Below are 16,094 nucleotides of genomic sequence, written 5' to 3' on the forward strand. Positions count from 1 at the left end.
GGTGGTTCCTTTTCATGTGTCCAGTTTGAAGCAGGTGAAGGACATTTATTGAGATTGGAGCAGAGAAAGCTTCATTAAAGCAGTGCTTTCTGTGGTGAACACATTTGGTTCATGTCATTGACGTGCTAATGTATTTCAGATGGACTTTTTTTTTTTTCTCCACCCCCCCTCCCCACCCTTCCCGACCTCCTCTCTCTCTCTCTCTCTCTCTCTCTCTCAGCAAAACGGAACATTCTAGTTAAAAAGGCGGAGGAAAAATTCTAAGGACCCTCACCCTCATTTTTGTTTTTTTTTGTCATACTCGCAGCAGATGCTATTGCTTGAATTGGAAGATGGAGACAAATTTGTTTACCAAAACAAGACTGAATATCCACTCACCAGACCAGAGTCTTAGCTGCATTGACTCATCATACAACGTCATTGACTGAGGCTTTAGCGCTTTGCCACCCAAAAGACTTTCATTAAGTTGAATTCAGATGACTTGCCGCCAAGCTTTCTCTCGAACAAACATTTATTTTTACTTCACGCCGAGACCAAAGGAAATAATATAAGCTTGGGGTCCTGATATTTTTTTTTTTTTTTATCTGGGGGAAGAAATTTGTGTTTTGTTGCTTCCTTTAAAAGCTACTGTAAAACTGAATTCTTCAGGTAAATGTATTTATAACCTCTGTGTTTATATCTCAGTCTCTTCCAATGAGATTTACAGAATTCAGCTGAGATGAAAATTTGCCCATAGAATATACACTGTTTTCACACCCCCTTTCTGAAGTGTTGAATAATAAGGAATAGTTGTGAATGAGGGTTATAACCGTTGATTAAAAACACTGCTAATTAAAATCCTTTTAGGACCATTAAGAAACAAATAAATTTGATCTTGAAAAGGTTGCCGTACATTAATATTCTTGTCATGACTCAAGAACGCCATCTGTACAGTAACCACTGTGTAAAAGCTGACTGGAGAGCGTTGGTATAATTCTTCTAGTTCATATGTGTCACCCAGATCCAGACATGGCAGGTCTAACATGAATTAGTTTATGTGGCCGGAGTGGAGATATCCTCTTGAAGCAAGCACCGTGGACTTGGGTATAATATTGAATTAATTGTCAGGTCCTTCATGATTAGGTTGTCATATTCATTCATAAATATGGTGAAACACCAGCTTTGTCCAAGCAATGAGGGTTAGACTAGAATAACTCATCTCGTTTGATTAGATCGGCCCGGTCCAAACTGACTGAGGACTGAGTTCATCTGTCCCCAAATAGACTCATATGCCTGTCCAGTGACACTACCCTAACTCATATTGATTTCTTCGTGACAGTCGCCCCTCTCTCGTCCTGAAAGATCGCCCCCGTGTCAGGGTGAGAAAGTAGTCCATCCTCAGGCCTAATCAATGGGGAGTCTGTCAAGAGCTGTTTACGAACGTGCATTTGCTCATTGATGTATGAACTGTGTTGGCGGTCATTTGAGGAGCCAAAAAACCAAAAAAAAAACCCGCTCTACTCTCTATTTCATTAACAGACATGGGGAAAAAAAAAAAGAAAAGAAGAAGAATGGAATTATGCATTACAGCTCTTTCATCCCAATCATATGGTAAATTTACTCAATAATTTTTCTGCTGTGAAGTAAGTGTTTTCTTCCCCGGCGTGCTCTGGTTTGTGTTAGGGAGTAAAAATAAAAGCGGAGAGAGAGAGAGAGAGAGAGAGAAAGAGAGAGAGAGAGAGAGAGAGAGTGGTTTCAATGTTAAAAAACCCCCATGCCAAAACAGAGAACCGCAGCACACAGAAATCTTAAGCGTTTTAACAGATCTCAAAAGATGAAGCGTCTGGGTGGTTTTGGCATCTCTGAAGACATCAGATTTTTATGTTTTCTGCACAGCTCCAGAGCCATATGTATTCCAAAAGCAAAGTAGGGCAGCATGAAGCTGATGTATCCAGCAACCCCATTGATCTATGTTAAGTCCATGTGACCTCTCTGTTGTGTAAAAAACAGGAACGCATTCAAATCTAGACCACAGAGAAAGAAAAGAGAGAGAGAGAGAGAGAGAGAAAAAAAAAAAAGGAAACCGAAATAAAAAGAAGGGAATTTTGTAACGACTTTGGGCATTAAAGCGATGGCGAAAACTGCTTACCTGTTCCCCAAACGAACACAACAAAATGAAGACGGTATATGTCTTTGTCTCAGAACAGCAGTTGTCACACGGTAATGTAGATTTACCACAGAGCAATATTTGACACAGATGTGTTTTCAAGAGTATACCACTGAGCTCTGTTTTAGTGTTTCTCTGGAAATATACTGACATCAATGTTGTAGGGAGTGGTAGCAGGCTTCCTGAATTGCAATGCTTTATAGCGAAGCCTTTGGCAAGCCAGAGTCTCTAATGAATTGTTAATCACTCATGCAGGAGTGAGGGAAACCATCAGCCCTCGGTATTTTTTGTTTCTCATGTCTAAAGGTCATATGGAATGTCCTTTGACAGAAATAACCAAACAATGACAACAAGAACAGCAACAACAACAACAACAACCGCCCTGCTGATACTTAGACAATTTGTCTCGTAATTCAACAACAGTTAGTATACATGTATCAAAAAAACTAAAGTTAATTTGCTTTAAATAAACACCCTCTTTATGTAGGAGCAGAACTCCTCTTAGTCAAGTTTGGGGCAGCTAAGGTGGTCACCTCTCATTCAAAGTTCTTTGCAGTCTTGTAATTCATAATTAAACACGCGTAGAGTGAACCTGTTTGCTCCTGTGCTGGTTACTCTTTTTTTTTTTTTTTTTTTTCAGGTTTTTCAGGTTCTCCAAATCACCAAAAGTGTTTCAGCCTGTTTCCAGGAAGTGAATAGTAAAAGAAAGGGCTCAGTTAGGAGTTGTCATGTGCTTTTTTTTTGGGAAGTCTAAGTAGGGCTGCCCATTAGAGATGATTATCATGCGTGGTGGTAATTAAAATGGGCAGAACAGAAGGGCTGCTCAATTTTCAAATGCCATACAAAACAAATAGATTGTGTGACAAGGATTAGCACCATTCTTTTTTTTTTTTTTGGACCACCTGACTAGACACTAAAGCGGAGGCACACTGTGTGTGTGTGCATGAGAGAGAGAGAGAGAGAGAGAGAGAGAGTGTTTAGGGTGTTGGGGCAGAACAGCATGAGTTTAAATGGCCAGGCTATTAACCAGGGGGAAGAAAGAGCTCGCGACAGAGGGACATGTATTGACAAGGTTAAAAGGGGAAGACTCTCAGTAACCGGAATGTTAGATATGCAAATTGCACAGAGTGCCTTCGTAATTGGTTTCTATTGTACTGGCCAGACATTTTAGGATTAAGATGGTATTTTGTTCCTTATTTTTTTGTCTCTTATGGAGAGTTTTCCTCTTTGTTTGACATTTCATTGCTGGAAGAAACATGCCCTCCTAAATCATTTGTTCAAGTCGTAAAAAAGTTTGGCAAAGCAATACATGTTGTCCTTAAACAGAGCTATTTGACAGTATTCACATTCACAGAACACAAAGCATCAGTATTGATTTCTCTCTCTGTCTCTCTCTCTCTCTCTCTCTCTCTCTCTTGCTTTCTGTATCTCTCTGTTTCTCCGTCTGTCGGTTTCAGTCCGCCTCCTGCATGTCGTCTCTTGGACTGTCACAGTTGCACAATGAATTAAATTACACTTAATTCTGTCAAGAATTGTAGTGTATTTTACTGTGTGTTTGCACACAGAAATGTTTTCCAAACGCTCAAATGGTTACCAGTAATAGTCTTATTGTGTTTTTTCCCTCACAGTATGCATGTTACTCCCAATGAAACCGACACTGGTATTCACAAATTTATGTATTTACAAATCATGTGACGCATATTTGGATTTTTTTTTCTTTTGTTGTAAATATTAAAATCCAACTTCCAACAGATATCAGTCAGACCATATTTCACAATCCTAATCTTGTAAATTTGTTTTCCTGTTTATGAGCTCTCTGTAGGGGGAATTGTTTTCCGACAGGAAGAATGTGGCAACGCTCTTTATATCATTTCTCACTTTGTGTCTGTTTTGGTGCTTGGAATGTCTCTTTTCAGTGTTGACTTTACAGCCCTTTGAAATAACATCCAGTATTCTGCTCCACCCCCCCCCCCCATCAAAATTCCCCCTGATTCTGCCTGTCAGACTGGTTTCGTTTTTAGTCTTTGATTTTTTTTCCACTGTGCTGATAGAAAGATTTTTTCTTTTCCCCCCAGGGTTTAGCCGGGCAGCTCTGCCATTCGGCTTAGTCAGGAGGGAGCTGTCATGCGAGGGTTACCCCATTGACCTCCGCTGTCCAGGAAGTGATGTCATAATGATCGAGAGCGCTAATTACGGTCGAACAGATGACAAGATCTGTGACGCTGACCCTTTCCAGATGGAGAACATCAACTGCTACCTCCCCGATGCTTTCAAAATCATGTCACAGAGGTAAGAAGAAATCAAATCTGATTTTAATGAGTTCATATCTTCATTACTTGACCTTAACCTCCTTCAAATTGCTCGATAAGAAGTGGAACAAATTTAACATTTTTGTGTCCACTTTGCTGACTTGTTGAAAAGAAAATCCGCAAAATTGTGTCCTAAAGGATTGAGAAATGTGCATTAAACGATAGAACGCTTTGATGTGTTTTGCAGGGGTTGTTTGGGTCAAGCTGTGTGTATTAGCTTGTGTGCATTCGTGTATTCGCTTGTATTCCTTGTGTGTATTAGTGATTTCAGACACTGTGTTGCATTGCATGCGTCATAACTGTTAAGATAGCAATGATAAGTGCACAGCTAAGAAGCATGAAATATAATGTTTGGAACACGCAGCACACATATGCATCATCTTGGGTTTTTTTTTTTTTTTAATGAAACTGGCCCTGGAAACGACGTCACCTAATTAAGCTTTTCAGCTGCAGGCAATTAGCTGTCTCAAGAGGGTGATAATCTGTACAAGAACTGTTCAAAGGGATACTTCCTTAGGTTCGCATAAGACCAGATGTGAAAAAGCATTGTTTTGCACTTTTAATGTTTCCAGCGTTTTTTTGGTTTGATTGATATGTTTATTTATTTATTTCTTCAGAACAAATCATCTGCACAGACAAAAATCATCGATCACTCGTATTAACGATCATTTTTCCTAAGCGCGCATCTATGAAAAGAACTTGCAGGCCTCAAACATGTAATTCTGATTTGTTTTATAACTAGGATTGAAGTGAAAGCACACCGCTGTTTTTCATTTGTATCTCTAGGAAACTGTAATAGCTTTCCATCCAGTTTAGAAACAGACAAATAAAGAGAAAATCTAGAAATGGTGCAGAGCTGATACTGCATTTAATGGCCAATAATGTCGCAAAAGCATGGAATAGTTGATAACTATTGAAAGTAATCGAGTGAAAATACATCAAGCCCCCTTAATCCACTCTCTGTTTACTTCATCAGTTGGCGTGATCAGTCGAGACTGCTTTAGGACAACAACTTGTTTGTTGATATAAACTTAGCGTTATTAAAACCACTCTGTGAATAATCAAAGCGAAAATTACGTTTTTGGAGCAAACTGATTATATTACTGCGATAATATTTTTTTGACAACTTTGCCCAACTGAAACTCTGCGATCATCCCTTGATTGATGATCTTGCTAATTTGCTGTTTAGTGAGAAAATGAATGGTAATAAAAAAAAAAAAAAAGAGAGCGAACGTCCTAATGTCCTATGCGGAGAATAATGTGTTCGGCTCCAACTATTTATATCACTGACAAAAGTGCTTGCAAGGCTCTCAGTAGACCACCGGAGTTCCCGCCTGACAGCACACAGACTTGTTCCTACTCTCTCTACATATGGTGTTAGTGGATATTTAAAGCACTCCAGATTAAGATTTCATAAGTCTCAATAAACGAAGGCTTCCAAAACAACAACTGGGATTGTTTATGGATGCAACTCAACAGGGATTTTGTTTCCTCTATGTAAAAAAAAAAAAAAGAAAAAGAAAAAGAAACAACCCAGAAAACAAAACCAAGAATATAAATAAAGCTATGTCACTTTGCCAAAGGATGACGTGCTAATCAACCCCTAGTTTACATTTGAAATTGTTTATATGGCTATTGGGCAGGCCAATGCAGTGATCAAAGATCATTACAATCATTGAAGAGGAAGAGAATACCAGAGCATGTAGAAGATTGGGATTGGTCTATTCTGCAGCGTAGTCCTTGGTTCCTCCTGACCTATGAAATCACTCACTTCTTGTTTAGGGGTTTTTTGTTTTTTTTTTGGTTAATGGATTCAATTTCATTAACATAAGCATATGACAATAATTAGAGATCAAAGTATTATTTTTGGCAAAGTTGATTTGTTTGCATCTGAGTTGGAAGTGGTTCCAGACTACAAGTCATTACTCCTTCAATGTTATTATTATTATTATTTTTTTTTTGGTTCTGGGGTGGGGTAGGGTGGAGGGCTGGACAGTAGCAGGGGAGGCAATGCATTTTCCTCCCCCCCCGGTAGCTTCCAGTAAAGTCAAGTTACTAGGGGGGGAAAACACTTTTAAATGCATTTCTGTTTCTGAATAATGGTGGTCTTAACACAGTAATTGTATGTGACTCTTTTTTGTTTGGCACCCAGCTGTGTCCTGCAAGGCTTTTTAAATGCATGGCTGAATTTTGCCTTTGTCACTGAATATTTATACAATTAGTCGTTCATAAGCACGGCGCGGGGGCAGACTCTGGTTACGTAAATCTAAATAAAGAGATTTATTTTGATAAACTCAATAATTATCAAAATTCAAAGCGAGCAATACAGCAACACCAAACTAGAAAGATGCTTTCATGTCATACATCTTTAATGACCATCTTATCAAGAAAGCATGACAGATCTTCAAAAATGTTGCTTCTGATCCTTTAACAATTTATGACCGTTTTACTTTCAGAATAATATTAACTTCAGATTAGATGGTAACTAAGACAGAGGTAACATCTCAAAAGAGCTTTTGAAAAGGTCATATTATATGAATAAAGTATTTGAAATTTCACATCAACTGACGTCTTTTATATCTCTCAAGACTAACTGGGCTACATCAGATCATTAGCTCCTTACAAAACATTCAACAAACCAAACTTGGTTCAAATACTTGTCTTCAAATACACAGGTCCTCTAATTTAAATGTAGCTGAGCTTCTATTCAGTAAATGGCTTTTTAAGCTTTGCTGTTTTTGTACGCAGCTAATATATGCCGTTTAAATAAGCACATTTATGTATACAGTATAAAAAGGTGAAATGATAGTAAACAGAAAATATTTTAAAATACCATCTGTGAGGTTGTGTCACCGTCTGAGTGAACCCAGTAAACGTCCTGCTTTGCTGACATGAAATGAGAGAGACACACACCCACACACACACACACACACGCACATACAATTTTGGCCTCCTCAGCTGATGTTATTGCTTTTCCATAAAGGTCACATACAGGAGAGGTTTCCAGGAATATCTTTGAATATCTTCTGATTACCAAGGCTTTTATAAAGAGTTTATGAATCTTAGCCAATGCCAAATTTTTGATCTCGGTGAACAGAAATGCGCTCTGCGTTTCATTCACATGTAAAGTATTGGCGGTGACAGCACCCCTCCCACCCCCCCCCGCCCTTCCTGCACAGACAATGCATAGGTTGTGGGACGGTAACATGCAAAGAGAAATCAACCATCTAGATAACCAATCTCAGCAGATCCTTACAGTCCCATCTGTACATCAGTGCAAATTCCTGTTCTGGGTCACTGTTTCCAATTAAAACATTGATATTTCTGTATAACCTATTGTGGGTATTAACGTCTGTTTTTTATCACGGACAGATTCCCCTTGTTCTACTTCTGTAATATATGCTCTAAACTATATAAATATAATCATTGAAGATGCCTTCACAGATGTAGAGCAATTCTCCCCTTTTTTTTTTTTTTTTGTCATGTCTTACCCCACACCTGCAAGCAATTCCTCTCTCAGTTTCATCTTTAATCTACACGAAAGACATTATAAAAATATCACTTCAAGATAGATATCGCTATAAAAGTTAGTCATAATAGTTAATAGCATTTTTATCCTTTTTTTTTTTTTTTTGCAGGCAAATTACAAGACATTTCATTAATTCTCCAATTCGGTGGCACTCTTTGAGGATGAGTAGCGATTGATATTTTATTCACATATTACAGTATGCAAATGAAAAAACAAAATGACTGAATGAAATATGAAAGCATCGTGTGCTCTACGGCTCTGTGTAATGCAACCACAAATAATATAAAAAAAAAAAAAAAAAAAGAAAGAAAGAAAAGAAAAGAACCAATTGGCACATTATGGCTGCTGCATGAGCAGTGTGTTATAATTTTAGAATGGTAATTCATTTTTACGGTCAAATATGCAGATATTTCTCATCTGTTATCATGTATGAAGGTCGTTAATAAAGAAGAAATCTGGTATGAGGCAGTTTTCCCTTGGTGGTTCATCTCCATGAACGTACTCTATGCGGCTTTGCAATGTGACCATGGGGGAATGCGCAGCTGTGTTTTCTTGTTCATGTTCACTGTTTGAATTAGATTTTATTCTCTGGTTTAACAGCTTCAGCTGAACCGCAAACATTTTCTCTTTTGCATGACACTCACATACACTCCTGTTTTGTATGTCTAAATAAATAATGAGCAAAATTAATTGGCATAGATACTAAATGAAGTAAAGAAGAAAATACTGATAGAGATGAATTCTCCGAAGGCCTGGTCAGAAAGAAAGAAAGAAGGAAAGAAAGAAAGAAAGAAAAGATAATACAGCTAATTCAGCTACCACTTTCTATTATTAAATTATGTATGTATGCGTGTGTATGTTTTTACAATAGTTTATCTATGGCTCCTTTCAGACACACACACACACACACACACACACACACACATCTAGAGTATCCTTTAATATAGAAATATTTTCACCGATCAATTGAAATTGTATACACTGGCTCATCAGGAGAGTTATTGATTAAAGGCCATGGTCATGACAGAGTGAACTCCCTCCAGTAAGATAAAGTACTGGAGCCGCTGGCGTGCTTGTGATTGCTGGTTTGTGGCTTGGATAACCGTCTATAACATCAATAGCGCAATGTGAAAAAATGTCAGAAATATTTAAGAAATATTCACTCAGTGCCCCTGAAACACCACACACACACACACACAACCGACCATAAATGTCTAGAACACACACACACACACACACACACACACACACACACACATGCTCACAGACAGACACACACACACACACACACACACACACACACACAAAGTAAACAAAACAGCAAACAGTGGCTCAGACATCATGAAAAATATACTCAAGGAAGACCTTTGGCCCTTTTCTCAAGACTGCAAGCTCAAAAAAAAAAAAGTACAGAAAAGAAAAAGAACTCGCTGAAATGTTGTTTTTTATTTTTTCCATCCTTTACAACAACAACAACAACAACAACAACAACAACAACAAAAAAAGTCACAGCTGCTCCATTAACATTTTAATCTCTCTGCTGGCCTTGGGTTATGGACAAAGCCATGCTGATTCATAATTCACTAACCAATCAGATCAGCCCAATTATTTATTTTTATCCTTAAGACATATTGTGAAAAACGTTAAGACGGCATGATGACCAGTAAAAACAACAGATTATATTCCAAAAAACTGTCAACATCGCCTGGAGCATGTGGCTTTCTACTCTCTGCATTAAAAAGAAAAAAAAAACTGTCTTAGAGAGGGAATAGTTTTCGAATGGATTGTTTATTCCCGCTGTTGTGTTTTAAGAGCTCTTAGACTATCTCCTTGATTTGGTCATTCCTATCTCGTATGCTCTCATCCTGAACAAAGCTATGCTTACTGAATCAGCTTTCTTATACTGCACCGCTTCTGTTTGCTCATATCGATCTGAGCAACAACAAAAGCAATTGCATTATTGACAACTGACATCTGTGCTCAGGAAAGGTTCATAGGACGTCCGATCTTCACCAGGGTAATCTCTGTCGAAAAATTCCTTTTTGAATTATCTCCAGTTGCATGACTCTCTCTCTCTCTCTCTCTCTCTCCCTCTCTCTCTTCCTCCTCTTCTTTCTCAGGTGCAATAATAGAACACAGTGTATTGTCATTACTGGATCAGATGTCTTCCCTGACCCCTGTCCTGGAACGTACAAATACCTTGAGGTCCAGTATGAGTGTGTTCCCTACAGTAAGTATAAGACAACCTTCGTGTATTGAAGCATTTGCCTTTTTTTTGGCACACGTTTAATGTCTTTGTGGCATTATGATGTGGCCCTTACTCATTGTTGTTCCCAGTGAGCTCTGATTATATGTGGAATGTGTGGAGCATTGTTTTACTTTATCACGGAGAGAAAGAAATCGCTTCTGGGTTGAAGCAAAACATGCCTCGTTCTCTCTATCCAAAACAAAAAAAAACAAAAGAAAACAAAAAAAATGAATACAATCATTGACTGTAGTATCAGTAAGTAAATACAGAACTGTAGAAAATACAGAGCGCTGCATAATGCGTCATTCTTCAGCTACTGAGGGTCTGAGTGTCTTTCCTCAAGTTGAAGCTAACAATGTCACCACCCTCTCGCAAATGAGTCTTTAAAGACCTCTGACACAGGGCCACCACGAGTACTGAAATAGCTGGAACAAAGTGTTTTGAATTTCAGTGCTGACTATTTTCAGTCACCTTGCCATTCTTCCAAGATGTCATGTATTTTTAGTGGCATAAACATAATATTTAATACTAAGTTAAGTTATCCTTCCTCAAACGCACAAAGCTATTTGCTGTGTTTACTTTGAAATTGTTCCTGTTTTGCTTACATAAGAGACTGTATTGGTTCCTTATGTCAAGCGTTTTTCTTTCTTTCTTTCTTTCTTTCTTTTGATTAATTTCCTATGATTGGCCAGCAAGTCTATCTCTGTATTCAGGTGCTGAAGGTAAATGTAAGCTTGCATGTTCCTTCTTTTATGATGGTTCTAAACTGACACATTAATTGCACTTAGTATGTGCAACATGAAAGAGACAGAAAAGAACCATTCTTTGATATTTCGTATCTTCACGCACTGGCCTTGCACTCGTTCTTAAAGCCATGCAAAGAGACACAGCCTCCATGTCTTTTATGGTAGCAACAGCATAAAATAAATATAACATATAGCTTTCTGTGAGGTCAAAAGATATATCAAAAGGACAGAAAAAAAAATGAAAGAATGAAAGAACGGATGGTCCAACCCAACGCCAGCCGTTCTATTCTGAGTTTTTTCATTAAGAGTATGGATTGTATCATTTCGATAGTCATTTAGATAACTTACATTATTCTGTAATAGAATTGTCTACACTGAAAGGTTGTTTAAGTGAGTGAGTAGGTTTCATCTTGACGGAAGGATATGACCCCATTTCAGACCCCCGCAAAAAATGACTCTACTCCCTTCCACTGTTCATTGATAATCAGTGGGGACAGTAAGTGCTATCATTTAAGACAATGACAGATTGTTATCTTTTGGAAGGCTATTTATTTATATGGCTCAGGTTTAAAATGAAGTTATCATCTAGTGTCCCTAAAAGCATAATCCAGACATTAAAGATTTACTTTGCATTATTTTCAAAAAGATGAGATGACTTCATTTGAACGACAGATCACTTTCCGGGACTCATCAACTCATTTCTTAGTTTGAATGGTATGAATTCTTCAGGCAGCCATGACCCTGTCACATTGAAATGTTGGGTTCTTTTTTTTTTTTTTTTTTAACTGTTTTTTTTTTTTTTTTCAATCTCTTCTTCCCCTGTGCAATCTCTAGGAACCTTTTCCTCAACAGTCTTGACTCTCATTTTCTGCCTCTTCTTCCTTAGAGCTGAGTTTTTTTTTTCCCTTCACATAGTGCTCTTCTTTTCTCTCCTTTAAACATTCTCTCAAAGTCTGCTTCCTGTCTTATTCTTTCCAGATTACCGTCTTCATTCCGTGCTTGCCGCCTCTTTATAGCAACCTCTGTCTGTATATGAACCCATTTATCAATTTGTGTTTAACTTTGTAGGAAAACCAGAATGCTGCTATGCCTTAAATCGTCGTACAGATTGCAGTCTGCCAAAGGATATTTTGATAATCTACCATGTCAACCTGAGGACTTTTAGCATATGACTCAAACTCATTTCTTTCTGCCTTACTATCACCAAACTGCTTATATATATATTTATATATGTATATATATATATATTTTTTGTTTTGTGAAACATATTGGACCAGTGTCTAGAATCTCATTTTGAAAGAATATTTTCCATATGCATCGTTATGGCACTCAGACTCAGACAAGAGACTAAGGTCGTTACAAAGTCTTACAGTAATTACGGGTGCAGTGTTAAGTAGCGCTGAGAGGAGATGTAATTATCAACAGACTCTCCACAATCATCTTGCTGTTAGCAACCAGGCATCTATATTTGTGATGTACTCTGGAGTCCTATATACAACGCTAATGTGGCAGCTCCATGGAAGATATGGCTGCAGTAAAGATACGTTTAAAAATCTCATACACACACGCAGCTTTCAAAGTTGTGTGATGCAAAGAATTCTATACTGTATGACCAGAATTGGAATTTATACAGCATTTTATATTTAGCACTATGCCAACACTGCGCCCAATTTTGTTTACTGACTGAAATATGAGAGAATGATGAATAATTAAAATGAAGATATAGATAATGCAAGGGTTGTGTTTATTTTTGTTAGTTTAAATGTTTGTCGTGAACTGTAGCCTCAGTTCATCCAGTCTTGCTGACTTTGTCTGGGTCTGTTTCTTCGTGTGTTGCTGTTGTCTTGACTTCGATGATACTGCTTTTTACAAAGGCAGCGTATTGATTGTATATGAGTGAATGCACAGGTAGATCTTTAAAAGAACTTGTACCCCACATGCACGAGCCATTTATGTTTGGGTAACTTTGCACAGAGAACGAAAACGACAAAATACAACTAAACTCTCTGACGTTCCCGTATTTGATGCTCATTGCATTTGTGGCCCAGGAGATACGGTCTGTACTACATGATTTAACTTAAAAAAAGAATAAAAAAAAGTATGAAAATGTAATAGCCACATATTATCACGAGGATTTGGAACGACAATGTAATTCATCAAACCTATCGATTCCCCTTTTGGATGAAAACAGAAGCTTTTTGTATAATTGTGTACTGAGATGCCAACAGTTAGACAGTAACTGTCAATAACTGACAAGTCTAACAAAGTTTGTATATGAAAGTGTTACACGTTGTTAATGACAGCTCCAAATTCAATCCACAATGTTTATTGTGGCTGTAATGACTAATTATCCAAATTAATCAATAAATATTCATAGATAAATATTAGTCTAACTGTGTTCAGCCTCTTTGAACGACAAAAAACATTTCTCTTCTGTTGAGAAATAGAGCACACCGTGAATACCAATTTCTACCCAAGGTCCCCAAATCATAAGTTCTTTTGTAGATCCACCTGTTAGCATCTAAAAGGCAGCATGTTTTATTGGCTATATTTACCTGTGTAAACAGCAAAGCCTTTTTTTTTTTTTTTGCCAAAATGACTTAACCATCTTTTGATCTCTGCCTCTAACCACATCTTTTCACTTAAGTTAGAGGGAATCCGAGACGTGTTGTCCTCTTTTTTTAACCCTGCTGTGTTTTTTCATCTCCTTAACTAGGTCTGCCTGTTCTGCATTGTGACCTTTTGTCTCGATGTCAATTTTTTTTAATTGCATGTGCTCATGGAGATGATAGTTAATTCATGTTAATCTCTTTTTTCCCCTCCTTGCACCCCTTTCATTCTCTCTTCCAACGCTTAAAATAGAAGTGGAGCAAAAAGGTAAATAACTGACACGATCTAAACCCTAGCTCCTTGTTTTGTGGCATATGGTTGTAAACCTTCCTATTTCCCCCCCTCCCTGCCCCCTGCCCCCCTCCTCCACCCCACTCTGGTTGTTCCAATCCTAGCAGGCAGTAAGAAAATCCTGTAACATAAAGGTCAGTGAACTGCTGCATCAGGAGGGGGACTCATTAAAAAAATATGATAAGACACTCGGAACTTAAATGTTAGTGGTGACTGAAGTCTATAGGGGTCTCCACCACTCCTCCCCTCTCTCTCTCTCTCTCTCTCTCTCTCTCTTTCTCTCTCTCTCTTTCCCTCTTTCTCTCTTTCTCCCTGTCCCCTTGGGTGCTCTTCCTGTTAAGCACAGTTTCATATTGCCTGGCTTCCCAAACCCTTTCCATAGCATGCCGTGGTAACAGGTTTTCTCGGCCTATTAAATTCACTGCCTCCTTCTCTCTCTCTCTCTCTCTCTCTCTCTCTTTCTCTGCCTTCTCCCTGCCCTGCCACTTGCTGTTCTTTCCACTTCTGATTATCATATCTATATTGGGTGGAAAAAAAAAAAACATACATCAATACACCTTGAGACCTAAGCATATCTTAAATCTTAACCGCTGTGACATTTGCACCATTAAGTTCCTAAAATTCTCCCAGGTTTAGCGTAAAAGGCTGTGTAAATGCCAAATGTCACAGAGCACACATTTTTACAGACCTGCTGATTTCTCCTCCTAAATCTTCCCTGTCTTTACAAAAAAAATCTCTGTTTTTGGTTTGCTGCTTTTATTTACAGGACCAATTGGTTTCTTTGTTACCCCCCCTTTTCTTTTTCTCTTTCTCTCTATCTTTCTGTTCAGTTTTTTTTTTTCCTTTTTATTTTCTATGAGTTGTTTTTGTTGTTGGTTTGGTTTGTTTTTGGTTGCTATTGTATTCCCCTCTCTTCCCCAAGTATTTTTTTTTTTCCAAAGCGGCAGGCCTTCTTTTGTTTCAGACATTTAATACTTTATATTCTGTTTTAGCTTCAATAACTTTCCAATCTTTTTTTTGTTGTTCATTCTACGCACAAAAATTTATTTAATGCTTGTGAACATTCAGTAATTCTAGATTTTTTTTTGCCACTTCAGTGTGTTTGCCCTTTCTCTTCTTGGACAACGCAATTATGAAGATGAAGTAGAGCTAAATTGCAATTGGTCTTTTCATTACAGTGTACTGGGAGATGTTTTTGGCTTACTTATAACTGTTTCTTGTTCTACTTTTCCTGGCACTAGTTTTTGTTTGTCCCGGAACTCTGAAAGCTGTTGGAGACCCTTCATTTCTCTTTGAAGTGGAACAGCAAGCAGGGGCATGGTGCAAAGATCCTCTTCAAGCAGGCGACAAAGTTTACTTCATGCCATGGACCCCTTATCGTACGGATACGCTCATCGAGTATTCTTCGCTTGATGACTTTCAAAACTCTCGTCAAACCACTACGTACAAGCTCCCTCACCGGGTCGATGGTACTGGATTTGTGGTCTATGACGGAGCTGTGTTTTTCAACAAAGAGAGGACCCGCAACATCGTAAAGTTCGATCTGCGGACCAGAATCAAAAGCGGCGAAGCGATTATCAACAATGCTAACTATCACGACACATCGCCCTACAAGTGGGGTGGCAAAACGGACATCGACCTGGCGGTGGACGAAAACGGTCTTTGGGTGATCTACGCAACCGAACAGAACAATGGCATGATGGTCATCAGCCAGTTGAACCCTTACACGCTACGTTTTGAGGCGACATGGGAAACGACTTACGACAAACGTTCTGCCTCCAACGCGTTTATGATTTGTGGAGTACTCTATGTGGTGAGGTCCACTTACGAGGACAACGAAAGCGAAGTTAGCAAGAGCCTCATCGATTACATCTACAACACCAAGCAGAATCGCGGAGAGTACGTGGATATTCACTTCCCCAACCAGTACCAATACATTGCAGCTGTGGAATACAATCCCAGGGACAATCAACTGTACGTGTGGAATAATTTTTACATACTGAGATATAATCTGGCGTTCGGACCGCCTGATCCTGCACACGGTAAGCGCTGCTCTTGTGCGTTCCACATCATAACGTTAAATCCCATTTCCTCTCTGCCATTCCAGCTGCTGTTTAAACGTATCAGCATTCCTTTGATACTTCCCAGGCTGCGTGTGTCAAATGTCACGGGTGACTGATTTTTAATTTTGAATTTAATATGTGTTAGATGTGTT

General features: G+C 38.4%; 1 protein-coding gene across 7 annotated transcripts in view; it reads left to right on the top strand.

Moving 5' to 3' along the window:
• adgrl2a (adhesion G protein-coupled receptor L2a) overlaps nt 1-16,094 on the top strand; it is a 74,391-nt gene that overhangs the window by 24,527 nt on the left and 33,770 nt on the right. For 6 of the 7 annotated variants that reach the window (XR_004025578.1, XM_030784808.1, XM_030784809.1 and 3 more), the window contains exons 3-5: nt 4,222-4,435; nt 10,105-10,214; nt 15,121-15,921. Coding sequence is in view for 6 of the 7 variants with exons in the window: in XM_030784808.1 (XP_030640668.1) it covers nt 4,222-4,435; nt 10,105-10,214; nt 15,121-15,921 (1,125 nt within the window). In the remaining variant the exon portion in view is untranslated. Of the gene's footprint in view, nt 1-4,221; nt 4,436-10,104; nt 10,215-13,843; nt 13,856-15,120; nt 15,922-16,094 lie in introns of all 7 variants that reach the window. The other variant, XM_030784807.1, reaches the window with a different exon arrangement.

This window comes from Chanos chanos, chromosome 9 (genome assembly GCF_902362185.1).
Source record: "Chanos chanos chromosome 9, fChaCha1.1, whole genome shotgun sequence".
Classification (NCBI taxonomy): Eukaryota; Metazoa; Chordata; class Actinopteri; order Gonorynchiformes; family Chanidae; genus Chanos; species Chanos chanos.